This window comes from Rattus rattus, chromosome 2 (assembly GCF_011064425.1).
Source record: "Rattus rattus isolate New Zealand chromosome 2, Rrattus_CSIRO_v1, whole genome shotgun sequence".
NCBI classification, from domain to species: domain Eukaryota; kingdom Metazoa; phylum Chordata; class Mammalia; order Rodentia; family Muridae; genus Rattus; species Rattus rattus.
Genome location: NC_046155.1, coordinates 79760958 through 79788228, shown reverse-complemented (window position 1 = coordinate 79788228; position 27271 = coordinate 79760958). Strand labels below are relative to the sequence as shown.

Genomic DNA, 27271 nt, shown 5'->3' with positions numbered 1-27271 from the left:
TACATTTAAAAATAAAATCTTTAAAAAAAAATAGAAAAGAATCACAACAGGGGTTCAAGTTCATCCTTCCCAGAGTTAACAAGGTGAAACAAGCCAGGCTCCCCGGAGGCCAGCTGAGAGTAGTCAGAGAGCCTGTTTCTACTGCTGTTCATTCTGAAAGGGTCCTAGTAGGCCCCAGGCCCTGCTCTCCTTAGAATTCAGTTTCCATGTGTAGAGGCTCTCAGGGTCACCTCCATCGTCCTATGCATCTTTTCCCTGGCTAGAAAGCACCTTCTGGATTCGTTCCCGTACTTCCTTTGGGCCCAAGGACACCATCATCTCAGCCACAGGGGGTCCTTGCTAAGAAAAGAGAAAAAAAAAAGTCTTTTTGCTTCAAAGGGATTCATGTCTAGTTTCCATCCCTCCATCTGTAGAAGATACCCACTGGCTAGTCCCAACCCAAAGCCTGCAACACAGGGACAGAGAAAGCCTGTCTTTATTGTATTTTCTTTAACTAGGGTCATTTTTGTTTTTGATTTATTTGTGCAGTGCTGGGGATCAATCCTAGAGCTCATGAATGCTAGGCATTTGCTTCAGCACTAAACTACAACCCAACCTTACTGGTCTACATTTTTCTCCACACAGCTGGCTCCCATGGGCCTGTTTTCCTGCCATTATCGTTTTCAGTGATGTCCATCGAGGCAGGGACCACGTGTTTTTTTTCTTACCATGTCTACTGTAAGCATCACAGTGCCTGTGCAAGTAAGATGCTCAGTGGGCGAATGAGGGAATAATAGTGTTTCATCAGCTTATTACTCCCTGGAGTGGCCTTACTGCCAGCCTGTGGAACACTTGCTGGAAGGGTCAATGAGGGGCTGCAGGCAACAATTCAGCCCATGTCCCAGCTCACCAGCTGTCCACTGAGGGCCATCCGGAGGAGCTTCATCACGCTGCTATGCTTGGTGCCTTCCAGGCCTTCTGACAGCTTCTTCAGTTCTCTGTTCACCGCATCCTGAGTTAGGCTTAAACCAGGTCTTTCTAAAAGCCTAAAAGAGAGCCAGTCTGAGCCAGGCATGAAGGTACAAATCTTTAATCCCAGACCTCAGGAGGCAGAGGCAGGAGAATCTAATTCTGAGGTTAGCCTGGTCTACAGAGTGAGTGCCTCGGCAGGCAGCTGTGGGGGTAGAGTAGGTGGAATGTTGATCCTGGTGGGAGAGGAAGCTTCAGAAGATTGTTAATCACCTACAGCACTAACAGTTTACTGAGGGGAGGAGCTTTACACCAATCTATCACATGCATGCATCAGTGATGGAACTACATAAACAGGTGGCCCAGGCAAGTAGTAAGATATAGGTCACTCAAAGGACACCAAAAAGGCAGCCACCAATCCTGGTTGAATTGAGCTCAATCCCCAGGTCCCACATTGTGGAAGGAGAACTAACTTCTCCCAAGTTTATCCTGACTTTTACACTCATGTGCCATGGCATGTGCCCTCTCCATGCAACAAAGTAAATAAATGTCAAAAATAAAAATAAGAACTATAATAAGAGAATTTACTAACTGCCATGTAGTCCCTATAACTCACTCAATAACATAGGGACAATAATAGCACCTATACTGCATAGGGAGGTGACAGAGAGCTAAAATATGACCAGCACTAAGTAAAACCCTAAACTCACAGTAAACACTCAAAAATATTGTATATTATGTTTCAATAAAAGCTTAAACTTAGCTAGCATTTACTACACCCAATAGCTGGCAGACATTGGAGGAGAACTTAAAGTGAAAACTTAGAATACAGAATGCAAAAATGGGTAATCCCTGAGGAGTTACTTGAAGCAGCTTCAAGATATGTCAAAGAGACGGTAGCACAGGGAAATGGAAAGCAGACACCAGGAAACACCAGCTCCACTAGAAACACGCTAGGTAGAGACTCCTCACAAACAGACACACGAAGGGTCACCAGGCGTGATGGCACATGCACTCAGGAGGCAGAGGTTGGAGGATCTCTGTGAGTTCAAGGCCAGCATGGTCTACAAAGTGAGTTCAGCGGCAGGACATGAGCTAGAATAGTAGGGATAACAGCGAGGGCTACACAGAGAAATCTTGGCTCAAAAAACAAACAAACAAAAGAAATACAAAGACTCCAAACTCCACAGGCCAGCAATCACCCTCATATTCCCAAAAGCCAAGCTAATACCCTTTGCCAAAAGCACATTCTGAGTTCTGAGTGGTTCCCAACTAGTGAGAGCTGGACTTGTAAACCATTCACCACTGTTTGGGGTGCCTTTTGTACATTGTGTAAAGGTTGTCTGTACATTCAATTGTTGATTGTCAAACCTGCAAAGAGCTGAGTCCTGGCAGATCTTGGTGTTGTTATTCCTGTGGTCCACCATAAGCCTCATATTTTATAAACACCTTCCCACCTTCCTTACTTGCTTATTGGTTTTAATAAAGACTGCTGGCCAATAGCTGGGCAGGAAGTGAAAGGTGGAACTTCTGGGCAGAGAGAGGGTCTCTGGGAGAAGAAATGAGAAGTTGAGGAAGTGGGAGATTTGCCAGCAGGACATGGAGAGGAACAGACATACTCAGGATGAGAGGGAAGTAAAGAACTAGCCACATGGCGGTGGGACATGGGCTAGAATAGTAGGGATAACTCAGATGAGCTGGCTAAGAATCTGCCCAGCCATCTGCCTAAGCTTTAATAAACATTAATAAGTTTCTGTATCAGTATTTAACCACTGGTAAGTACTAGGAAGTCCTGCTATACACCCTACCTCTGAGTGAGGTGGTGGGTGGGTACATTCTATTGCAGCTTCCCAGGCCCCTTAAGAGTATATCCCAGAGACTGGAGAGATGGCTTAGCAGTTATGATCACTTACTGCTTCTAGAGTATCCAAGTTTAGCTCTCAGCACCTATGTTGGGTGGCTTATAACTGCCTAGAACTTCAGTTCCAAGGAGTCTATAGTCTCTTTTGACATCTATATGCATGCACACGCGCGCACACACACACATACACACACAAACTAAAACCCCACCACTTTTAAAATAACAGGACAGAGGTGGTATAACAATGTTTCAGTAGAAGAACCCTGCTCCTGAGTGGGTTGAGTGGCAGTCTTATGAAGAAAACAGTCTTTTAGTATGCACAGCTTTCTTTAACAACTGCCAGACTTCAGCAGCTGAGTACGTGAGGACAAAGCCCAGAAGTCTGCCATCGCCTGCCAGACTCAGCTGGCACTTGTCTGTAGACCCCAGCTTCGAAACTGTTTTTTACAGAAGTCTGTGGTATTCTTATTATAGAAGCTCTCCTGGACAAAGCCAATCATTAACTAGGATCACTGCTATTTATAAAATCAAGGAGATAAAATACTAAAAATACAAAATGCAATATAGGAGGAATATGGACGGTCACTCTCTAATGTCACTGTGTTCAGAGAAGGAAACTGCCAAGGATCAGGACAGGCCCTAGGCAGCTGCTAATGGCAGCCCAGGACATGCCAGAGCTGGCTGAGAACTTGGCTATGGGACAAAAGGGACTTCTAGTGGTCTGGTGGCTCCTAGGCATTTGGGTGTCAGCTTTCCTGACTTGAGTGGGAGTCCCAGCCTCTGAAATCTAACCCAAAATGAAGAGGAGAAGTTAAGACATGGTCTTGGTGAATTGGAATTAATAGTTGGAGAGATGGTTCAGCAGTGAAGAGCATATATTGCTCTTTCAGAGGAAGCTGGGTGGCTCAATTTTTTCTAGCCTCCATGGGTACTACATCATGTGTATATATTTACAAGCATTAAAAAAAAACAAAAACAAAAAACAAAAACCTGGATATGGTAGCACATCTTAATCCCAGCACATAGATGGTAGATGTCTGTGAGTCTGAGGCCAGCACGGTCTATCCAGTGAGTTCTATAACAGTCAAGGCTATAGAGTGAAACCTGTAGGTTGATGCCATTATGCAGGTGAAGAAAGGTACAGGATAGAATGAGGCCTGTCACTGGACAAGAAGGGTGGGAGAAAAGTTTTAGGGAGGAAGAGGAAGCTGGAAGAGGGAGGAACTGAGAAAACATGGCAGTAGATGTTAAGATTCTTCTCTGTGCATAGTCACAGGCTGTTACGACTATTTTTAAGGGATGGGTGTGTACAGGATTTTGTGCTGTCTAGATGGGCAAATTATATCTTATCAATTGGATCAGAGGATATTGTGTGGTGTGTTCTCTCATGTGTCGACTTAATTGAGTTCAAGAGAGTACATGGCCTGCCATGGTATTGAGATGTGTAAGCCTGGTGTGGTAACAACCTGCTCTGGAAACTAGATGGATAGAGAGATGGTTGCCTAGGTCAGAGAGTACTTGGGGGCAGCATGGAGCTGCTGAGATAAACTAGAGATAGTTCCAGTGGCCTGCTGGAGCTGGAACTAGCGAGAGTGCGACCATCATGGTACGTGCGGGAACCGGACCACCAATTTTTTTATTTTTAAACAGAGACCCTGTCTCAAACAACAAGCAAACAAAAAAGAATTAAAGACCCTACTATGGAATGTCCCAAATTACTGACAATATTAGCTCTTGGATTCTGATTGAGGGATGGACTTGCAAACATGCTTAGTCATATATCCATGCAAGTTTATTCAGTGCAGTCACTTTTAAAAGCAAAATATGGAAATAAGGAAGCAACGCTAATGTACATAAATAGATAAATTGTTTGGAGTGGTGTTACAGTAAAGTTAGCCATGAAAGGAATAAGGAGACTTTCAAGGAATAGACAACTCGAGTTATACTGTTGGGTGTAATAGTCCATGCTTACAGTGTTAGCTTCTCAAAAGGATGAAGGAAGAAACTTATTTGAGTTTACTTTGGGACTAGCCTAAGCAGCATATAGAACCTATGTCCTTTTGGGGGGAAGGGGAGGGGTGGGATGTCTGTGTAGCCCTGGCTGTCCTAGAACTCATAGTGTAGACTAGGTTGGCCTTAAACTTATAAAAATCCAAAGACCACTGTATCCTGAGTGCTAGAATTAAATGTCTAAACCTCCACTGCCCAGTTCAGCAATTATCTCTTAAAAGAAAAAGACAAAAAGTGGAAAAATCATCTAAAAACACACAGACATTATCACTGTAATATTATCATTTGGGCAAAAAAGTAGAAAGTAAGAATTAAATTATGAGAAGAACTAGGTAGATGGAAGACTGCACCAGGCCATAACTTTCCTGCTTCCAAAGCCTGACTTCTAAAACCCAGGTTAAAGCCAAAGTTTAAAAAGTTTCAGCATATTAACAATACAATAGACGTATACATATGGCATACACTGGCATACATGCAAGCAAAACACTCATACACATAAATTAAAACTAAACAAATATTTTAAAAAATTAAACAAAGGGGCTGGAGAGATGGCTCAGTGGTTAGAGCACTGACTGCTCTTCCAGAGGTCCTGAGTTCAAATCCCAGCAACCACATGGTGGCTCACAGCCATCTGTAATGGGATCTGATGCCCTCTCCTGGTGTGTCTGAAGACAGCGACAGTGTGCTCATATACATAAAATAAATAAAATCTTTTAAAAAAAAAATTAAACAAAAATTCTGATACTGCTACAGTAAGCCAGGTCCTCTCTTCCTTACACACAGCTGAAGAAAGGAAGCTCAGGGAGCAGAGTCACCTGGGCCTTAAGAGTTGCTGTCCTTAACTGAGAAGCCAGGGAAAGAGCATTTTTTTTTTTAGCTTGTCACAGTTTTGTGATGGGGAGCAAGAGCCAATGTCTGGTGGACAGAAGCCAGGGCAAAGAATGAGAAGGGTGCGTCCAACCCTTAACCAGGTATGTGAGCACTTACCCCAGCAAGTGTTTGGCAATCACATCCAACTTTTCCGAGCTGGCGCCCAGCTCTGCTCGATGGACAGCAGGGCGGGTCCATAAGTAGGAGTACACTGGGGAGACCAGATCCTGCAGACGGCTGATGTGACCCTGGGTAGAGAGGCAGTCACCACATGCACTGTGAGAGCCTGGGAAACCCTGGAAGGGGTTAAGGAGGCCCTAAACCCACACCTGTCGCAGCAGGAGGATCCTCTCCATATATGCTGGGTCCAGAACATCCCTGTCTTGCAGTTTGCTCCCAAATGCCTCCTTCACCAGGCCCTGCAACTTCTCCACCAAATGGGGCCTCTGGGTCTCACTGCTCACCAGCCGGCGGAGGTGCAGCCTGAGGGTGAAGAAAGGGTATGGATACCCTGGTACTGATACCCCAGGACTATGCCAAACCTCTCCCCTCAGGGCAGCACAGGGATTTGAAGAATGTCACATCTATAAAACCCATAGGTAAAACCATAATTTCCTTTATATGTATAAAAGCAACAGGATGTGATGGAGGTCCCAGCCAGCATGAGTCTAGGCAGACATGTTTTGTTTTCAGTGTTTTATTTTTTATTTTTCTGAGACAAGGTCTCCCTATATATCCTTAGCTGGCCTTCATCTCACCATATAGACCCAGCTGTTCTCAAAATCAGAGATCCACCTGCCCCAACACTCCAAGTGCTAGAATTAAAGGTGTATGACACCATACCAGGCATTTTCAGTGTTTTAAAAATAGTAACTGACTTTTCCCTGTTACTTTTGAGGTGTTAAAGACAAAACCCAGGACCTCGTGCATACTAAGTAAGCATTCTTGAACTGAGCTACACCCAGCCAAGAAGCCATTTTAAACTAGGAAATCACAGTAATGAACATTCTGACTCTTCCTGTGGAATGAGCAGCTCTGGGTGCATGGCACCCTGACCACAGCTTTAACTGGCTGGAGCAGGCTGGATCCATGTTGCTGGCTCAGATTCCACAGTCCTCCAGCTGCCCTGTCCCTTTCCTCCTTGGTGTCTTGCCGACTCTCCCTTCCCCCACTATCACCTGACCTCCACAGGCACCTGAGTTTACACAGAAGAATCCAGGAATGTGCTTTCTGACCTCATTTGGATTATGAAACACTGATATGAAAGGAGAGGTCAAAAAATGTATTCTTACGATTTGGAACAGGAACTGCTTCAATGAAGCACTCGGTTTCAAAGCTGGGGCTTTCCTGTCAATTCAAATTATCTTTTTTGGAATCCTAACTCTCTGACTTTCCTCTGTATAGCAAAGCCTCCAAAAGTCCAACCCTCATATTGAGCCTTGTTATCTTCAGTCCCCAGGCTGTCCTTTGCCTCTTCCTGACAGGACTGGAAGGGCCAAGGAGAGACATGGTAATGCAGAACCAGGGACCACTCTAAGTCCTATAGCCCTTGTCTGTGTAACAGAGGAAAGAGAGGTAATAATAAAATGGTAGACAGGTTATAGGCTTGGGACTGGATAGTCTGGAGTCCAAAGCCCACCTGCCAGGTGTTTGTAACAACCCACACGACCACTGGAAAGCTAAGGAGCCTCAGACAGAGTGGGGTAAGAGGCCTCTGGCAGAATGATAGTGAAGAGTGACCATGAGACTATATTTGAAGTATTGATGCCAGGGCCTGGAAGCCACCCATTCAATGGCTGCAGATCTACAGGAGTCTGAGGCTCTTTGCATGTCACAGGATGGAAGGCAATTCACTATCGGAAGCTCTCTGAAATGTAGACTGTCAAAAGACAATCTAAAACCTTTCATTTTGTTTTTAGTTTTTGAGACAGATTCTATATAATTAGGCTGGCCTAGAACTCACTATCTTCCCACAGTCCCTTGAGTGCTGGAATTATAAGCATGTGTAATTTAGTTGGAAAAATAATTTGAATATTATAGAAAACATATGGATACAGAAACTGTACAATCTCCTGAGCAGCAAGGCCAGGCAGTAAGAAGCAGAAAAAACAAGTAACAACAACAACAACAACAACAAAATCTAGGAGACACTCCTGGCCATGCTGAATTAATACACTATAAGTCCAACCCTGTGACACAGTCGTGCTAAATGAACCAGTCACTATTGCTACGTTCATACACTACCAGTATTATATACTGCTGCTGCAGGGACACTAATATACCTACTAATACATTTACTCTATCTCTGAAGTCAGCATGAATGTGGCTTGAGGACAGAAACATCTGGGGAGAATTTACCTTGACTAGACTCTTTTTTTGCTGACTCCTGGATTGCAGGGAGGTATCATAAAGTACCTCTCTAATCTGACTCCATTTCCTCCTGAAATAGTACTTTTGTGAAATAAAAAAGGTAGCTATACTGTATCTGACATGCTAGATTGCATTCACTCTTGCAGGCCCCATGCAAGGGATATCTCACTGCTCACTGTGTAAATCTGCTAGTCATTTAAATTCTGTCTTGGACCCATATGGGTAACATATAACAAAGTTACACAACTGATAAAGTCATATCCTTAAAACAACTGCAATGGCATCAGTGTTGGCACATTCCTGTAATTTGAGCAATTGGGAAGTGGAGGCAGAAGGATCAAGATTCAAGGTTAACTGGCTTAATAGTGAGTTTGAGGCACTATCTAACCCAAGCTGGCCTAGAGTTTACAATTCTCCTGTTTCGACTTTCCAAGTGCTAGGATTACAGGTATGCACCATAGTGCTTGGCTCGCTCACTTACCTGTTGAATTCTGGGAGCTTCTCTAGGTCCAGCAGGGCTGAGTGGCAGGTGATCCGAGTCAGGTCAAACTGTGTAATCAGCTCCGGCAGGGTCCTGCCCATTTGGTTCTCTGCAAGTCAGGCCCACTTTGCTGCTCAGCCCCTCCCTTATCTACTTATTTCTGTTCTTCCTATTATCTTTCTTTCTGCATTGCCCAGGCTGGTCTACAGATTTTGATCCTTCTGCCTCTGTTTTCCAAATTGCTGGGATATAAGTATTGGCTACATTTCTCTGCCTTCACACACAAAGGAGAGCAAGTGAGTAAGCAGTAGGCTCCCCACCACATTTGGTCCAAAGCCACAAGAGCAGTGCACCCCCACTGTCTGGTTACTTCAGAGCTTCTGATATGCTTGGCTTTGAGTAGGGTCTGACATCAGTGTACCCTACATACTTCCTCCTTAATGCCACAGTGGAACCTCAATGATAGAAGCTGCTGAATTTCTGTTTCATTTGAGATAGGACTTTGGTATTTACATAGTCCAGACTGACCTTGAACTAGCAATCCTCTTAATCCTCTTGCTTTAGCTTCTCTAGTGTTGGGATTCCAAGTGTGTAACACCACACTCAGACTGAATGCTGCTTCTTTTCCCCCTTTGTGTGTGTGTGTGTGTGTGTGTGTGTGTGTGTATGTTTAAGTGTATGTGTCCAAAGGCATGGAGTCCAGAACAGGGTGTGTGTGTGTGTGTGTGTGTGTGTGTGTGTGTGTGTGTGTTTAAGTGTGTGTGTCCAAGTGCATAGAGTCCAGAAAAGTATGTTGGATCTTGCTTGACACTGGAGTTACAGGACTCTGTGAGCCATCTGATGTTAGTGCTGGGAACAGAACTCAGCAAAACTAGCAAGAGCTTTAACAGATGGGCCATCTCTCCAACCCCTAGAAGTAACTTCTTTATGAGCAGCAGTTCTCTTTGGTGCAGTCAGGTGGCACCGTGGTCAGCCACAGGTCTCAAGAACTATATCCTTTACTAAGGATGTGACTCTGGCAAGTTACTCAAACTTCTTGAACCTCAGATCACCTTAGAAACTAGGATTATCAACTTATTGCCAGGGTTTCAGAAATTCTTGCCACAGAAAGTCATCCTATTTGGTACTTGGTTCTTCAGTTTGTGTTCTAGACCTGAATAACCTGGGTTCACAGTTAACATCAGTAATACCGTTAGAGCACATACTATATAATTACAATAATCATGAGGTCTATGGCTTTTGTGCCTTTGATGTGGCCAGACAGTGGGCTGGTTCCTTATATTTACAAGCTCACTGGCTCCTAAGTAATCCTACATGGCATACCCTTAGCTATCATATGGACTCTGGTCTCTGAAGGCATGGGACAGTGCCTACTGTGAGCCCCACTCTAAAGCAGTGTGGGAAAAACCAAGTAAGGGAACCCAGTTGTCTAGCTCAATAAATACTACTGACTAGAATAATGAACTTGTCCAGGATCATGTGACTGATAGGTAGCAATGCTTTGACAAGCAGGTCTGCCTGTGTCAAAGCTCCAGCTCGGCCACCATGACCACTCTGCTGCATATGTACCTGCAAACCCCGAGCCACAGTTGGTGATGATGTCAAGCAAGGCTTCTGGAAGAAAACCGGTGGCAGCGAAATGTTCCAGGAAAATGTCCCCTTGCCTCTTAGACAGCTTGCTACCATCCCTGTTGAGGAGCAGGGGCAGATGAGCAAATTGAGGTGGCTGCCAACCCAGGGCCTGGTAGAGGAGCAAGTGCTTGGATGTAGAGACCAGCCACTCAGAGCCCCGAAGTACATGGCTGATGCTCATGTGGTGGTCATCTACCACACAGGCTAGGTGGTAGGTAGGAAAGCCATCACTTTTCAGGATAACTGGGTCCCCCTCCACACTGGCCACTTCGTGCTGAGTCCAGCCATATACCAGGTCTTGGAAGGCTGGTACTGCTTCCTCTAGGCGAAAGCGGATAGCAGGCTTGGGGTCTGTGGCCAGCTTCTGGGCCACCTGTGCCTGGCTCAGGTTCCGGCATCGATTGTCATACCTGTTGGGAGATAGAACAGCAGAGTAGCTAAGAGAACCATAAGTGGACAGAGTCTCACTTGTTCCTCAGGTTCTGGTTTTTACTTGCAGTGCTAGAGATTTTATTCAAGGCCCTGGGAATGCTAGTAAGCACTCTACTAACTGAACTATAACCCCAATCCTTATCTTTGGTTTCTGATAGCTTTTGCCCTGGGCAACTCATTAGCCTCTTAAAGATGCTTCTTCTGTCTAGAATAGGTTTAAAAATAAAGTTGTGTGGGATAACACAGTGTGTTGACTTATTAATCACTGTTCCTTTTCCCTTGTTAAGGAAGACACTGGAAATGCTTAGACTAAGAGCAGAATTTCAATGAGTACAGACAATCTTGCAATCTTGTGACTTGGTACCAGTGATCAGTCCAGGTAAGAATGTAAATGACACTTGGCGGATAAGAAAAGGCTAAGGTTCTGGGAAAGATATTTCTTTCCAATGAGGTTAAGGCATACCTGTAAGGGGAAAAACCCTCCATTTTATACTTTCCAGGAGCACTCTGGATGCCACTATCTGAGAAGCCATGTTGAAACTGTTACTCCACACACAATCAAGGGAGAAAAGGCAAGGCTGTCAGCAGGCAGGGTAATAGTCAGAGAGGTCATCACAGAGTCCTGACATCTCAAGATTGCTCCTCCTAACCTGGAGTCATCTACCTCCAGATTTCCATAAGATTCTAAGATAAGGTTTGTGTGGTTCATGTCCTCCCTACTCAATGTGGGTGTGTAGGCCCTCCAGGACCAGCTTCACTTGGGAACTCCTAAGAAATTCAGACCGAAACTTAAGATGTGCCAAGCCAGAATCTATAGGGTAACCATAAGCCCAGATAACCCATACACTAGAGAAAATATTGAAAACTGTTGTTTTCACCATTTTTAAAAGATCTATTTATTATTATGTATACAATGTTCTGTCTGCACAGCAAGAAGAGGGAGCCAGATCTCATTATAAATGGTTTATGAGACACCATGTAGTTGGTAGGAATTGAACTCAGGGCCTCTTGAAGAACAGCCAGTGCTCTTAACCTCTGAGACATCTCTCCAGCCCTGTTTTCACTTTTTAACTTATTTTATCTCTTACTTCTTTCCTTCTTTGGTTGATCACTTCTTCAAAAATTTTTATTAAAAATGATATGCATATGTATACATGTAAATGCACAGTGCCTGGGGAGGTCAGAGCCAAAGGATGCCCCTGGAGCTGTAGTTACTGGAGTTGTGAGCTGCCTACTGTGGGTGAGGACTAAACTCTGGTCCTGTGCAAAAGCAGTGTGAGTTCCTAACTCCTAAGTCAACTAACTCTCCAGTTCCCTAGTTTGCCACCTAAAAAAAAGCTTTAGCCAAATGTGGTGGCCTTTAATGCCAGCACTCAAGAGGCAGAGGCTGGTGGCTCTCTGAATTCAAGGATAGCCTGCTCTACAAAGCTAGTTCCACGATAGTCAGAGGTACATAGGAGAAACATGTCTTGAAAAACAAAAAAATAAAAATAAAAAGCAAAGAAACAAACAAGAAAAGGTTTTTAAAATGTAATATTATTGTGTGCACATGATGTGCATATGCCATTGTGCATGTGTGCAAGTCAGAGGGCAGCATTATGGAGTCAGTTCTCTCCTTCCATTTTGCACATGGGTCCTGCAGCTGGAACACAGGTCTCTAGGCTCTAGTAAGCAACCTCCTTTGCTGAGCCAACTCATTCGCCTCTGCCTGTCAATTTTAACTTTTTAAATATATATCCAAAAGTATCCTAAGAACACAAATGTAAAACTTGCAAAGTCAGTTCCTTTTTTCTTTTTCTTCCTGAGACAGGGTTTCCTCTGTGTAGCCCCGGCCTTCCTTGAACTGGCTTCGTAGACTAAGTTGGTCTCAAACTCAGATCTGCCTGCCTCTGCTTCCTGAGTGCTGGGACTAAAGGCGTGTGCCACCATGCTGGGCAGTAAACTAAGTTTTTGATACAGCTAACTCTTCAGTCTCATAGATCCCGTAATATCATATGGTCATAACTAAAAGCAATTCTTTGTATAAATGGAGTATAGTGATACCTATTAACACCTGGGAGATGGAAACAAGATTTCAAATTGGAGGCCAGGCTGAGCTACAGTGAGATTTCTGTTTCAAAGGTTTAAAGCAGTGGATGGCTGTAAACAACTAGCCTTTGTCCAGCAGTACTGAAAGTAGAGCTTCAATGTTATGATGCTATTACTGATGACAGTGTAAACTAGAAAAGGTCACTGCTGTATGGGATCTATCAAGGCAATATGTTGTGCTTCTTGTGTGTGTGTGTGTGTGTGTGTGTGTGTGTGTGTGTGTGTGTGTGTGTGTGTGTGTAGAGGTACATGGGAGACAGGCTGGTCACACATACAGGCTGGTTTCACATTTACTACATATTGAGGACATCCTTGAACACCTGTTCCCCCTTCCCCTATCTCTCCAAGTGCCTGATTATAGGAGTGTACTACCACACCCAGCTTCAGTGCTATATATAGTCCCTGTAATGAAGTTTCAATTATGGAAGAAATCTATGATGGGTAATATTGATGTCAATTTGACGGTATCTGAAAATACCTAAAAGGCAAGTCTATGTACACCTACAGAGAATTATTTAGATATGAGGGATTATATTGATTAAATGAATTGATACAGGAAAACCCATCTGCACCATTCTCTAGTGAGAATTTGGTTTCCTTAAAAACCCAGTTATGTTGAGTATGTTTTTGTTTTATTCTCGGGTCTGGGATAAGGGGCGTCTTCAGATTGTCCAGCGCTGCTATGATTGTCTTGTACTCTAGGAAAGGCTGCAGATAGTTTGCCTTTGGAACTCTGGAGAGGGTATATATGGGATCGTTCCAAGAGGGCCTGTGGCTACTGATCCTGGTTCCTGCTGCTTTGTGTGCTATTACTGGATTGCTGGCTGGAGAGATTCTGACAATGAAGATTGGACTTGCCCTGGGGAACTTGACTCCTAGTCAGCAGGAAGTAGTCTAAAGAGGTCTATGTCCCCTATGTTTACCTGTCTTCTACATAGTGTTGGGGCTTGGAAGGGACTAGGATGGAATAAGGGTTGGAAAGTTGGTAGATATAAGAATCCAATAAAGTAGCCCAAAAATGTACACCTACACCATTCCTTGGTTGGGGTCTTGGACTGTATAGAATGAGGAAAGGGAGCTGAACATTAGCAGTCATCATTTTCTTCATCCTGACTGTGGACATAATGTAAGCAGATGCTTCAAGTCCCTTTTCTTGACTTCGTTGCCATGAGGGACTTAAACTGTGAGCCAGAAGAAACCCTTCCTTTTGTAAGTTTCTTTTGTCAGAGTATTTTATCACAACAAATAAACTACCACACTATCTCATACACACGTCACAGATAAACATGATGTACTTCAATGTTCCCTTATTATATTAGCTACTTTTCTACTGCTGTGTCAAAACAACATGACCAAGGCAACTTAAGAAGAAAGCATTAAATTGGGCCTATGCTTTCAGAGAGTTAGAACCCATGATGGTGGGGCAAAGGCACGGCAGCAGGAATAGCTGAGGGTTTGTATTTTGATTGGCAAGCAGGAGGCAGAGGGAGCACAGTGGGAACAGCTGGAGCTTTTGAAACCTCAAAGACCACCATCCTAGTGACACACCTGCTCCAACAAGGTCACACTTCCTATGAGCACTCCTACCAACTGGGAACTAAGTATTCAAACACATGGGCTCCTGGGCACCATTCCCATTTAAACTGCCACACTCATCACAACTCCCCCCTTTAAGACAAAGTATAAAAGACATAAAGATTCATTAATAGGGACAGAGGAAGTAATTCATAGTATTTCCATATACAATTTTCTATTGTTTTTTAAAGGTCTCACAAAGCCCAGAAAGGCTTCAAAGTCTCAAGGTAACTGAGGATGACCCTGAACTCCTGATTGTCCTGTCTCTGCCTCCTGAATGCTAGGATTATGGGCTATACCATAAACACAATATTACAGGATAGAAGAAAAAATTATGGGCCGATATGGAAACTCCCCCCAAGACAGGAGGTGTGTAGCATATTGCCCACTCCCTTGACTGGAAAAGGTAACAGTAATCCCCCTTTGTCAGCACAGGCACTGAATATATTACCTAGCACCAACTACCTCTCGAGAGAGGAAATGAGTGGTCAAAGGGAGAGTGAGGAGACATGTTTCTATGCATTTTTCAGTAGTTTAAGTATTAAATATGTTAGCTCAGTAGGTGAGGGTGCCTCCTGCCAAGACTAATAATCTGAGTTAAATCCCCACATGGTGGAGGGAGAATGCCAACTCATGAAAGCTGTCCTTTGACACATACACGCTAGGACATGTGCTGCCCCTCACAAAGTAAGTTTAAAAATGTAAAAAGAAATGTAAATATTAGACATAATTTGTTGTTGTTGTTGTTGCTATTGTTGTTTGAGACAGGATCACACTATGTATAGCCATTACTGGCCTGAAACTTGCTTTGTAGATCAGACTAGCCTTGAACTCACAGATACCTACTGACCTCTGAATTCTGAGTGCCAGGACAAAAGGCATTTGCCACCACACTCAGCAATTTTTATTACTTTTCATGTTGAGTACATGTGTGTGGGTATGTGTGTATGTGAGTACAGGTGCTTATAGAGGCCAGAAGAATCAGATTCCTCTGGAATTGCAGTTACAGGTGGTTCTGAACTGTTCCATGTGGCTACTAGGAACTGAACTTGGATCCTCTACTAGGTCAGTAAGCGTTTTGTTTTGTTTTTTAGAAAGGCTCTCTCGGGGTTGGGGATTTAGCTCACGGTAGAGCACTTGCCTAGCAAAGCGCAAGGCCCTGGGTTGGTCCCCAGCTCCGGAAAAAAAAAAAAAAAAAAAAAAAAAGAAAATAGAAAGGCTCTCTTTACAAAGCCCAGCTTGTCCTGGAACTCATTATGTATAACTGGCTAGCTTAAAACTCAGAGATCTTTTTGCCTCTGCCTCTGCCTCTGCCTCTGCGCACCATGATTAAAGGTGTGCACCACCATACACAGCCCAGTAAGTATTCTTAATTACTGAGCACTTTCTCCAGCCCAAAGTTTTTGTACAAATTACATAGTTATTAATATTACAGATAATATTGCCTGAGGTGCAGTTTAGCCAGAAGCTTCTCCTACAGACCCAATGGCTGTCATCCAACCTCTTGGCAGTTATGCTCTACAATGTCCTCCCTCAAAGTACGAATTGAACTCACACTGACTTCTTTTTAAGGAACAGATCGCAAGTGGTAAGATGTCACCTCCACAGTTAGGTATATTCAATTGCCAGGTGTGGCCTGTCCTATGGAGAGGCCGGTGTGGTTTGGAGACACAGTAGAGTTAGAGGAATCCTTGCCTAGCATGCACCAGGCTATTTGTTCAACCTCAGGCATTACCAAAAAGAAAAAAATCAAAGGTTGGGGATTTAGCTCACTTGTAGAGCACTTGCCTAGCAAGCACAAGGCCCCTCAGCTCAGTCCTCAGCTCTGGGAAAAGAAAGAAAAAAAGAGAAAAAACCAGACCTCGTGTGTATTCTAACCTTTAGCTGGTTAAAGAAAACCCACGTGACAAGGAACAGACAACCAGGACAACCAGGAAGACCCTTGGCATGCCCACAGCCTGTGGGGAGAAGACAGACGGGAATCTGCCTCAGGAAAAACTCCTGAGAACTGAGGCTTGACTTCAGCCCAACTGCAACTTTGAAAGATACTCAGAGCCAAAGAACCCTGCTAAGCACTGCACAGATACCTGACCTGCATAAACGGAGAAGCAACAAACACCAACTTGGGGAGGCAACCAAAGTGAGCTGGGGTTCTCACCGAGGTGTCTGACGGCTCCTCAGTGCTTCCTTCTTCAGGAGCTCCAGCCGCTGTGGTGAACAGAAACAGGGATAGGCAGCTCCAGATTTCAGCAATGCTTCTGTGGCCTGGGCATACAGAGCTAGCCGCTGTGACTGATAGTAGGGCCCTGCAGGACCACCCCGGCGGGGACTTTCATCAGGTGGGATGCCTGGAGCACAGTTGGAAAACTGTCATCACAGAGGTACACAGTAATGTACACAGAAATGCACACAATGCTCCTTTTTTTCTTCAGCTATTCATCTAGATACTTTACATATATACCAAACCTTTTATTTTGCTTGATTTTTTTTTTCTGATAAAGGGTTACTCTGTGCAGTCCTGACTGCCTTGGAACTCAATCTGGAAACCAGGCTGGCCTCACACTCAGAGATCTGCTTGCCTCTGCCTCCTACATGCCGGTATTAGAGGTGTACACCATCACCACCCCCAGCTATACATTGAACCTTTTATTTTAAGAATAGATTTTTAAACTTTTTTTTGGGGGGGGGGAGTGCAGGGTAGTAAGCAAAAGACAAAAAAAAAAAAAAAAAAAGGAAAAAGCCAAAAGTAAAGGGAATTTATATTTGTCTGTATGAAGAGATCCACTAAGGCAAACACAAGCCATGGCCATAGCAGCTAGGCTTGGCTAGGTCCTTCCTAGTCTCAAAGGTTCTAAGACCAAAAAGCAAACAAATAAAACCTTTCCAAGTCCTACAGTAATACCAGGGACTCATGAGGTATTTTAGTAAAATACTTATCAAGTTTCAAAAGCAGTGACACACTGAATGTTGCATAAGAGTGGCTTCTATGCCACTTATACTGGTAATATCACAGTTTTACAACATAGCATACATGTTTTATAACTCACACATGCATGAACACATCAGATTCTTTCTGGGGAATCAAGGCAGAGTGCTGAGGTCCTTAGGCACTTGCTATGTGCACAATACATTCTGGCTATAATTACTGCTGACATAACTTAGCTATCTGCCTCACAGTGCCTCCATTTCTTCATTTGATAAAAAAGAAGGGAAAATGAAATAGTTGACATGGTATTTCATATTGGTAATAGCATTACATGGGAAGCCGAACTAAGAAGACTGCCTTAAGTTCAAGACTAGACTGTGCTATATAGCAAAACAAAAAGAACGGAAACCACATGCACATACGGAGCTCAAGGAGATGGCTTGGTAGTTAGGAATATTTACTGCTCTTGCAGAGAACACAGGTTTGGTTTCCAGCTCCTACACAGAAGCTCACAACCGTCTGTAACTCTAGTTCCAGGGGATCCAATACCCTCTTCTGGCCTGCACAGGCTCCTGTACACCTGTGGTATACTTAAGTTATACACACATTAAACAAACAAACCTAAAACACACCCATACTCCCACACTCATAACCTCACCAGAACTAGATAGTAAGTCCTACTGCTGAAAACACAACGTATTTTTTGCTGCAGGACATTCAGATACCAAGCAGAAACTAACCTGAAACTGTCTTTCTTCCTAAGTAGACTTTGTAGTGAGGAAGGTGTAGGGCAGGCCATTGGGAAAGCAAACACATCAATGGCACCCCTGAACCAAGCCTTCACACTATAGTACTGGCCTACAGGCAAGATGTGCCCCAGTGATGCAGGAAGCATGAAGGTTACAGAAGTAATACAACTGCTTTTGGGTTGGATTTGAAGCATGCTCTACAGGAAGGAATTCAGACCTGGTGCTGTAAACTTGGCCAAAAGCCCATGGCTCAGGAGGTCAGAGACTCTACAGAAGAACCTACTCCTATTATTTTGCTAAATGACAACTTGTCAAACTGCCTTCTAAATATTTATGTTATCCCCTCAACCTTGTCAGAGAGGTATCTCTTTGCAGTGGTCAGCACATAATCAACAACATATCACTGCTCAGAGTGCTGAAAATGAGTGTCTACTGTGTGCTTAGCTCTAAATGGAACATTTTTATCCACCTCAAGGCCCAAAGAACATTTCAGAAGAGAAAATGAATACAAGAACCAGAAGATGAGGAGAGTGCTGTGAAATGCATCTTTGGTACATGATATGGCTACTGCATTCATAAACTCATGCAGCATGACTACCTGCAGAAGATCAAGTTAACTCCCAACAGATAGTACCACTTGGACTCTCTGGGTTATTGATTTAAAGGAGAGGATGTGAAAGAGAAAGTGGGATGTGTTGAGGGTACCTGGGGATGTGGGGAGGAGGAAGGAGCTGGGGATTCCTAAGGGAGTGAGAAGGGGAGTTGGGGATACTTATGATCAAAATGCATTGTTTACATTTATGGAATTCTCAAAGACTAAAAGATACTCTGTACTAGCTAGTTTTATGCCAACTTGACACAAACTGGAGTCATCGGACAGAAAGGGGAACCTCAATAGAGAAAATGTCTTCATAGGATCAGGCTATAGGCAAGAGTATAGGGCATTTTCTTAGTGACTGATGTTTGAGAGTCCAGTCCAGGTAAGTGGGGTCACAAACAAGTAGTCCTAATTCTAGAAGAAAGCAGGCTGAGCAAGTGATGAAAAGTAAGCAAGTAAGCAACATCCCTCCATGCCCTCTGCATCAGCTCCTGCTTTGAGTTCCTGTCCTGACTTCCCTGGAGAAGTATAAGCCAAATTAGCCCCTTCCACTCCAAGTTCCACTTCCTTCCTCAGTGTTTACAACAGTATTAACCCTACTAAGTCATTCTCTATTAAAGAAAGACTGGACAACCTATTTCAGAACCTTTTCCTGCTGCACGTAGCTGTTACTCTACTTCTCAAAAACCCTTGCATGCTCACAGAAAAGGACAAGCATGGTGTGTATGCCTATAGCTCCAGCATTCTTGAGAACCAGGAGTTCAAGGCCACCCTTGGATACACAGTGAATTTGAGGCAGACATGAGGCATTGTCTCCACACAAAAAAAGGAAAGGAAACAAAACAAAACCCAAAAACAAAAGAAAGAAAAGGAGAGTGAAAAAAGAGCAAGGTTGAAAGGGGTAAATTTAGGAATTTTTTTTTTTTTTTTCGGAGCTGAGGACCGAACCCAGGGTCTTGCACTTGCTAGGCAAGCGCTCTACCACTGAGCTAAATCCCCAACCCCAGGAATTTTTTTTAAAGATCTCCATCTTTTTTTAAATTTCATTCTTGAGACATTTTCACATATGTATATATTTTTATTATATTTCCCTCTACTCTTTCTTATCTCCCTCCTATTCCTACTAACAAGTCCTCATCTCCATTAGTATTTTTTCCAGATTTAGGACTTAGTTTTATTTTGTGGCTCATTTAGCTTAATCAGGGTCATCTGTGTCAGCAACAGACAGCATCTTAGTAACTTTTCTATTACCGTAATATTATACCATGACCAGGTGCTGCAGGCCCTGTTTATACACCAGTGTGGCAGTGGGTGCTCAAGGAGGGCAGGACCAGCAGCCTTGCTCAGCTCTGCATGAGCCTCACATGGTACCTGGTACAACTAGGCCCCATCAAGTTGAAGTTCTCAGCTGGACCTCATTTTATTGAGTGAATTTGCTGCCCTCCCATTTTGTCATTTTGCTTTCTTGCAGTCTCTGGGCCTTGTTGTTAAGGTATGACCTGTTCAACATACCTGTGGCCATTTTGTTCCGTGCCTGTCAGCTATTTCGTATCATTGCTTTAATATGCCTGCTTGTCACTGACTCAGAAATGATTTGGTTCAGAGCAAGGACATGCTGACCACATACCCTATTATGTTCTGTATGAGGTTTGCTAATCTTAATAAATTCCACACAACTTTATGTAGGATTCATCAAATCAAAGGTTAATATGAACTGCTATGCCTAAAATGGTTTAAGTAAATACTGGGCAGCATTTCCTGTACCTGCATATGATCTCATGACATTTTTTGTTGTTGTTTTTTTTCTGTTATAAGCTGACAGAGAAAGATGTCTGTTGTCATAGTAAAGATATTATGTCCCTAGTCTGATCAGTACTTATTGACTGTGTTCAATAAGCCATCCCTGTCTGATTGAGATGGGTATTCGTGTGGTTTGTGGAGTGACTCCTAGACCACAGCTCTTGTCATTCCTCACCTAGCACTACTTCTCTTCCACAGAACTTTTGCATCTTACCTGCTTACCTCATTCAAGACTCTGTGCCCAGAGAAATGACCTCAAAAAGAGCACCATTTTCTCAGCTTTCCAACCTGTTACTCTTTCTCTGTAACTTTGCAGGCACACATGCATGTGTCAAGCCAGTGTTCCATATTGGGTGTCTTCCTCAAGGGTTTCACACCTTTTTTTTTTTTTTTTTTTTAAGATTTAAAACAATCTATTCCTTTGTGTATGAATGCTTTGCCTGCATGTACGTGTGTACATCATGTTCATATAGTACCCATAGAGGCTGGAAGAGGGTGTTGGAACCCAGAATAGTAACTGCTCTTAACCGCTCAGACATCTTTTCCTGCCCATCTTCTCATTGACCCTGGAGAACCTTGGCTTACTGGCTAGAACCCCAGGTCAGTGAAGCCCCGGGGGATCTGATCTCAAGTCCTCACATCTGCACAACAAGCACTTTCCCCAACAAACCATCTCCCCAGCCCTTTCTCTATAATTCATATCACAACTTAACATTAGGTTAAGAATGAATTACAGGGCTGGATACAGCTCAGTGGAGCACTCACTCGCTTAATATGCACAGGCCTGAGTTGGAGTCCAAGTCCTGTTTAAAATTATTCTGGGCATGTGTAGGGCTAACCCAATCCAATTGTATAATGCAGTCCTCGCATTTTTAAGGCTGAGGCAAGCAGCTAGATCAAAGTGATTTTACTGAATAAATAAATTCCTTTAGTTAATGAACCTCAGCTAAATACATATATACTAAAATTTCTCTAATAAAAGCTAGAAATAAATGGGTTTCTGCTACTTAGCAACTTAGAGCCTAGTGAAGCATTACCTGAAATGGGAATAAATGTCTTCAAAAAGTCTTGGTATTTTTCCTTAGGGGACTGACTTTCTCTTATGCCTGTCTTTAGGAGGATCCCATAGGAGTTTGGGATGATCCAGGAGACTCCTAGTCATACTCAGGATTAACACACACAAGAAGATCAACTCCTGAGACTGCACTGAGATTTTGTTTGGCTCACAACTATTTGATTTTAAAATAAAATAAATATAAGCCTGGGTTTAACAATGGGCAGTATGTTGGGATCAAACAAATGAGACTTATGCGAAGTACCACCATTTTGTTTTCAGACTCCATTTTGATCAATTTGAAGGTAAAATTAAGTTCAAGTTTCCTTATTCTTCTCTTGCTGTCCAAAATATCATGATTGTTCTTAATCACAAAAGAACAAATGATTATGACTAATGAAAAACTATGACTATAACATGGCACAGATGTTTGTGGTTTTGGGGCTTTAAAACTGTAACATTCTGGTTCCGGGGTGCAGTTTAACATCAGCATTACCCTGAGTACAATACATTTTGTCATCTACTTCAATCTTCACTGAGATGGACATTCGAACATGCAGTTGACTCCCATGTCTGTGCTGTTGTCTCGACTGGTCAGTTTTTGCTGCCTAATTCAAATAAAGATCTTACTCTGCTGGACTCTTGTGCCTGCTTGGGTTGTTTTGGACTTCTGGACCATAACAGTATTTTAAAAATCAGCCATCAAGGTGGTTCAGGGGGGCAAACTCTTGCTGCAAATCCTATGGTCAGAGTTTAATGCCTAGAACCCACCTTGTAGAAGGAGAGAACCACTCCTGAATGTGGTCCTCATACCTCAACACAAGAACACACATACAAACAAAAAACAAAAAAAATAGATGAAAAAAGAGTTAGGGAGAAGACAAAGAAGGTATGTTTTAAAAAAGAGAGAGTTCAGCTGGGTATTCAGGCTTTAACCCCAGCACTCAAGAGACAGAGAATCTCTGTGAATTAGAGACCAGCCTGGTATATATAGTGAGTTCCAGGACAGCCAGAACATTGATAGACCCTATCTCAATAAACAAACAAACAAACAAACACTTCAGCTTTCTGGTTTTTGGAACTATAAAGCTGGACTTATGAGGTCATATTCTCATGGGGACAGGAGCTGGCCTAGTCACTCATTTCCAATGAACCTGTTTCCTGCCTGGTCTATGTAAGGAATGGATTTAAGTAAGACAAGAACAGGAATCTTGCAACAGCCTTAGAGCTTTAAGGAGCCTTGGTGTTTTATAGGGAGCACCTGCCATCCCAGACTGTGTAAAAGCATCTATTTTTCCAGGAATTCTCGTTTTCCACCTTGAACCTTCAGAGAAGACCCACAGCCTTCTTTTCTGCTTCCTGTTTCTCCCCAGAGACTCTTCCCATGCCAGCCTCACCTGCCCACTCCAGCATGTCCTCAATGTTTTCTGCTGCCCCCGGTACCAGGCGGCTCTGATCAGTGTCCTCCAGCCTCAGGATGAAGCTCCCTTGGTGCTTCTTGGCAAAGATGTAGTTGTAGAGGGCAGTACGGAGGCCACCCAGGTGTAAGAAGCCTGGTAGAAGAGAACAGGTCAGATTGGACAAGGAAAAGACTAGATCATAGGCCTCAGCTGAAGTGCAAATAAGAATGTCCCAACACAGTTTTAAGACCAAGAAATGGCTGTGACTGTCCTATATCTCTGGACGCTGAAAAGGACACAGGAGTATGGAGAGATGGACCAATGGTTACAAGGATAGTTCTTGGGTTGGGGATTTAGCTCAGTGGTAGAGTGCTTGCCTAGCAAGCGCAAGGCCCTGGGTTCGGTCCCCAGCTTCGAAAAAAAAAAAAAAAGAAAAAGAAAAAAAAAAAAACAAGGATAGTTCTTCTTCCAGAAGACCAGGTTCAGTACCCAGCATCCATATGGTTCCAGAGGATGTAACACCATCTTTTGACCTCAGCAGGTATCACACATATATATGGTGTACATAAACAAATTACTCATACATATAAATTTTTTTTTTGGGGGGTTCTTTTTTTCGGAGCTGGGGACCGAACCCAGGGCCTTGCGCTTCCTAGGCAGGTGCTCTACCACTGAGCTAAATCCCCAACCCCATAAATTTTTTTAAAAAAATCTGTTTTTGTTGTTGTTTTGTTTTTTAAGATGTGGTTTCTCTATGTAGCCTGGACATGTCCTAGAACTCACTGTACTCTACAGACCAGACTGGCCTCAAACTCACAGATATCTGCCTGCTTCTGCCTCCCTAGTATTTGAAATTCCCTACTTCTGGGATTAAAAGGATGTACTACCACCATCACCTGGTTCAAAATAAATAAATCTTTTTTTTTTCTTTTTTGAGACAGGGTTTTTCTGTGTAGCCCTGGCTGTCCTGAAACTTGCTCTGTAGATCAGGCTGGCCTTGAACTTAGATCTGCTTGCTTCTGCTTCCTGAGTGCTGGAATTAAAGGTGTAGAACACTAGGCCTGGCAAAATAAATAAAGAAATCTTAACAACAACAAAATAAAAAGGACAGGTTAGCTGACGCCATAGTCCTTCACATTGGGAATGAAAGAATACCCAGGTGTCAGATCTAGGAGCTTGTCATCACATAAAAAGAGCCCCAATGCTTCCTGAATACCTTAATCCTTTGATTTCTGACATTTGCCTCAAGGCTAATTTTCACCAGAAGGAGGAACAGCATTTTATGTTTGAAAATTATTCACAGAGTCCAGATCACACAAGCATTTAAGTTACATAAATTTAATGATGCATTCTAGGAGGGAATACATCACATTAATAACACAATTAAATCCTGTCAAAATCACATTTTGCATATATACTCTACATATGATACCTAGCTACATCATGCAATTTAAATTTTTTCTAATTGAGATTTTTTTACCATAAGTGCTAGTTATAAGAACTCATAATGAAAAGCAACATTTGATTTCCTGGTATTTCCCTTCACTGGAGTGTAAGCTCCAAAAGTATTACTACTGACTAAGAGTTTCAGATCTTCCCAGGCCTGTCACTCCCCCCTTTCCTTTCCTTTCTTTCGTCCAGCCCAGGGCCCTGGATCTCCATAATCAGGCCAGTTACATTGATAAAAACCTCACCTGCATTTCCAAGTACCCAAAGCAGCTCGGGACAGGAAATGGTTTCTTGGGTACCAGGCTGACCTGGCTCAACACTAATTCTATGTGAGACCTTCAGCAAATTATTTCAGACCCACAAAACGAGTGGTTCTCAGTGGAACTGAGTCTTAGGAAATTCAAGACAGAAGATACCAGAAAACAAAATAACACCTCTCACATTATTCACAGCTGGATTCGAATTCCATATCCAAGGACAGGGTAAATGGCTCCAGCTTTGCTGTCCAAGCATGACAACTTGACAGGCAGAACCCTGTAGCTCACTGTCTTCAGTCAATCAGTTGAGCACCAGGTTCAGTGACTTTCTCACAACCACAAAACACACACAACCACCATACATGAAATTAAAAAGAACTGTGCCCATTGTTAAGAAGTTGCTAACCTTTGGGAATTCATTTAGCTTTCACAAATTTCAATTTACTGATCTGTTAGTGGACTTAAAAATGAAAATCAGGGGACTGGAGAGATGGCTTAGCAGTTAAAAGCACTGACTGGTTCCTCTAAAAGTCCTGAGTTCAATTCCTAGCAACCACATGGTGGCTCATAACCATCTATAATGGGATCTGATGCTCTCCTCTGGTGTGTCTGAAGACAGCTACAGTATACTCACATAAATAAAATAAATAAATCTTAAAAAAAAAAAAGTTGAAAATCAGGCTGGACTTGGTGTATTGAACCTTTAATTTCACCACTCTAGAAGCAGAGGCAAAAAGATCTGTGTGAGTTTGTGGCAACAGCCTGGTCAACACAGAAAGTTCCAGGCCAGCCAGGATTACAGTAAGGCCCCATTTCAACAAAGCAAAAACACCTAGATCCTTCTTAATAATGAGGTTGCTGGGATACCTAAATGTTGACCAAAGTAGACCCTCAAGCCAGGTCTGAGACTCACACCTGTAATGCCAAAACCTGGGCAGCAGAGACAAGATTGCTGCAAGGTCAATGCCAGCATGGTCTTCATAGTGAGTTCCATGCCAATCAGGGTGATACAGGAAACTCTTTCCAAATTAAAAACAGAGTAAAAATCCAAACGTGCAAACCTTCAATTAATTTTAGCTCTCACAGTGATCTATACTGCTTGTCAACTGTTTCCCATTTGGGCTTTTCCTGCCAGTCAGCAAAGAAATGAAGACGGTAATTGTAGTAAGGGCTACCACCTGGCAGATCTTGCTAAGTGACTCTGCTGCCTTGGCTCAAAACCACCAGACAGGTACTATTATTAGCTCTCCTTGACAAATCACAAAATTGGGACGTAAACAAAGCAAATAATTTTGCCAAAGCAACACATCTAGGGATTGGCAAAGACAAAAATATAGATGCAGGCCTTGGATCCCTACCTAAGTGCTTATTCAAATAAGGTGAGCATCCCAGTACATGTTTGCCATAGGTAAACACAAGAACTGAGGGTCAAGGTTTAGATACTTGCAACCACTTGATAAGCCATTTTATGTCACTGAGACTAAGAAAAAGAGAGGTGATTTTGTTCTCATGGCTTTTTTTTTGTTGTTGTTATTTTCCCCCTAGTAGTTGTATTTATACTAGCCTTTTTAAAAAAGACTTATTTATTTTATGTAGGTGAGTACACTGTAGCTGGCTTTAGGCATGCCAAAACAGGGCATCAGATCCCATTACAGATGGTTGTGAGCCACCAAGTGGTTGCTGGGACTTGAACTCCAGACCTCTGGAAGAGCAATCAGTGCTCGTAACCACTGAGCCATCTCTCCAGCCCCTATATTAGTCTTAAATACAGAATCACAATTATGAACCTACATATGGTTGAAGTTCCCACAATCTATATTGCCTGCCCAGAAGTGATGCGTTTTTCCTGGGCAGCTGAGACACAAAAATCTTTTCCTGCTGACCTTGGGCCTAGAATGAAAAAGGTTGCTCACTGTAAACAGGGCAGAAGGTGGCTTGAACTAAAGGTTGGGAACTTGTGAAAAGAAGGGAAGGAGATAACAGAATTTCTAACAATATATACACTGGATCTGTTTTCTTTTGGCTTGAAACCCATGCCATTTCCTCTTAGGCTTCAAGAGGGTCTTCTTGACACTTGGTTCTCAACTCAAATGTTACCTCTTTAGCAATACCTTCTAGGGCGCCCTAATCCGCTTCATTTCCAAAATGACACATATGACTCTAGGATTACTTTTATAACTGTCCTGATCACTAGAATGTTGGTTTCTTCAAAGCAGGGACCCTAACTTTTCAACGACCACTGCATTAGAGCGCACAGGCCTTGGGATATAGTCTACACGTACTGCACACTGAGTGCATTAAGAACGGAGACAGTACAGCAAAGAAACTTCTAGCAACCTCAACCACTTCAAATCCTAGTCCTCCATTTCCGTCTCTGTAAAATGGGGTCGCATAGACAACCCGGGAAGGGACTGTTTCTGGAACTTTCGGGGGCGGGGACGGGAAGGTGGGCTGCGGCGCGCGGCGTCACGTCCGTCAGGATTACCTGTGGGGCTGGGAGCGAAGCGCACTCGCACCGTGACCCCGGGATCTGGGCCCAGACTGGCCTCGCGCCGACCCACGCGGTGCCCGAGGGCCCCCACGTGAGGCCCGGCCAGCAGAAGGCTCTTGCGGAGCGCCGCCATGTGGAATAGAAACACACACGTGGGCTTCTTCGCGCGTCACTTCCGCGCGGCGGGGAAAAAACTCATTCCACCCAATCAACTTTCGCCACAGCGAGCGCGACCCCGCCACTTAAAGGCGTAGGACCCCTATTTGGGTTGCTCACGCCC

At 43.4% G+C, this 27271-nt stretch overlaps 1 protein-coding gene across 1 annotated transcript; it reads right to left on the bottom strand.

Moving 5' to 3' along the window:
• Positions 1–27194, bottom strand: Ears2 (glutamyl-tRNA synthetase 2, mitochondrial). The gene is made up of 9 exons (XM_032892736.1): positions 26986–27194; positions 22792–22947; positions 16426–16615; positions 10110–10582; positions 8541–8649; positions 6019–6172; positions 5807–5937; positions 890–1025; positions 1–339 (listed from the first exon to the last, which is right to left on the bottom strand). The coding sequence occupies exons 1-9, from the start codon at positions 27122–27124 to the stop codon at positions 241–243; spliced, it is 1587 nt and encodes a 528-aa protein (XP_032748627.1). The 5' UTR covers positions 27125–27194; the 3' UTR covers positions 1–240.
• Positions 27195–27271: the final 77 nt, after the last annotated feature.

Coding starts and splice junctions, on each gene's coding strand:
- Ears2 (XM_032892736.1), bottom strand. CDS start 27,124: ATGGCGGCGCTCCGCAAGAGCCTTCTGCTGGCCGGGCCTCACGTGGGG. Junction 5,938..6,018: donor GGATCCTCCTGCTGCGACAG/GTGTGGGTTTAG, acceptor CTCTCTACCCAG/GGTCACATCAGCCGTCTGCA. Junction 1,026..5,806: donor ATTGCCAAACACTTGCTGGG/GTAAGTGCTCAC, acceptor GCTCTCTTTTAG/GCTTTTAGAAAGACCTGGTT.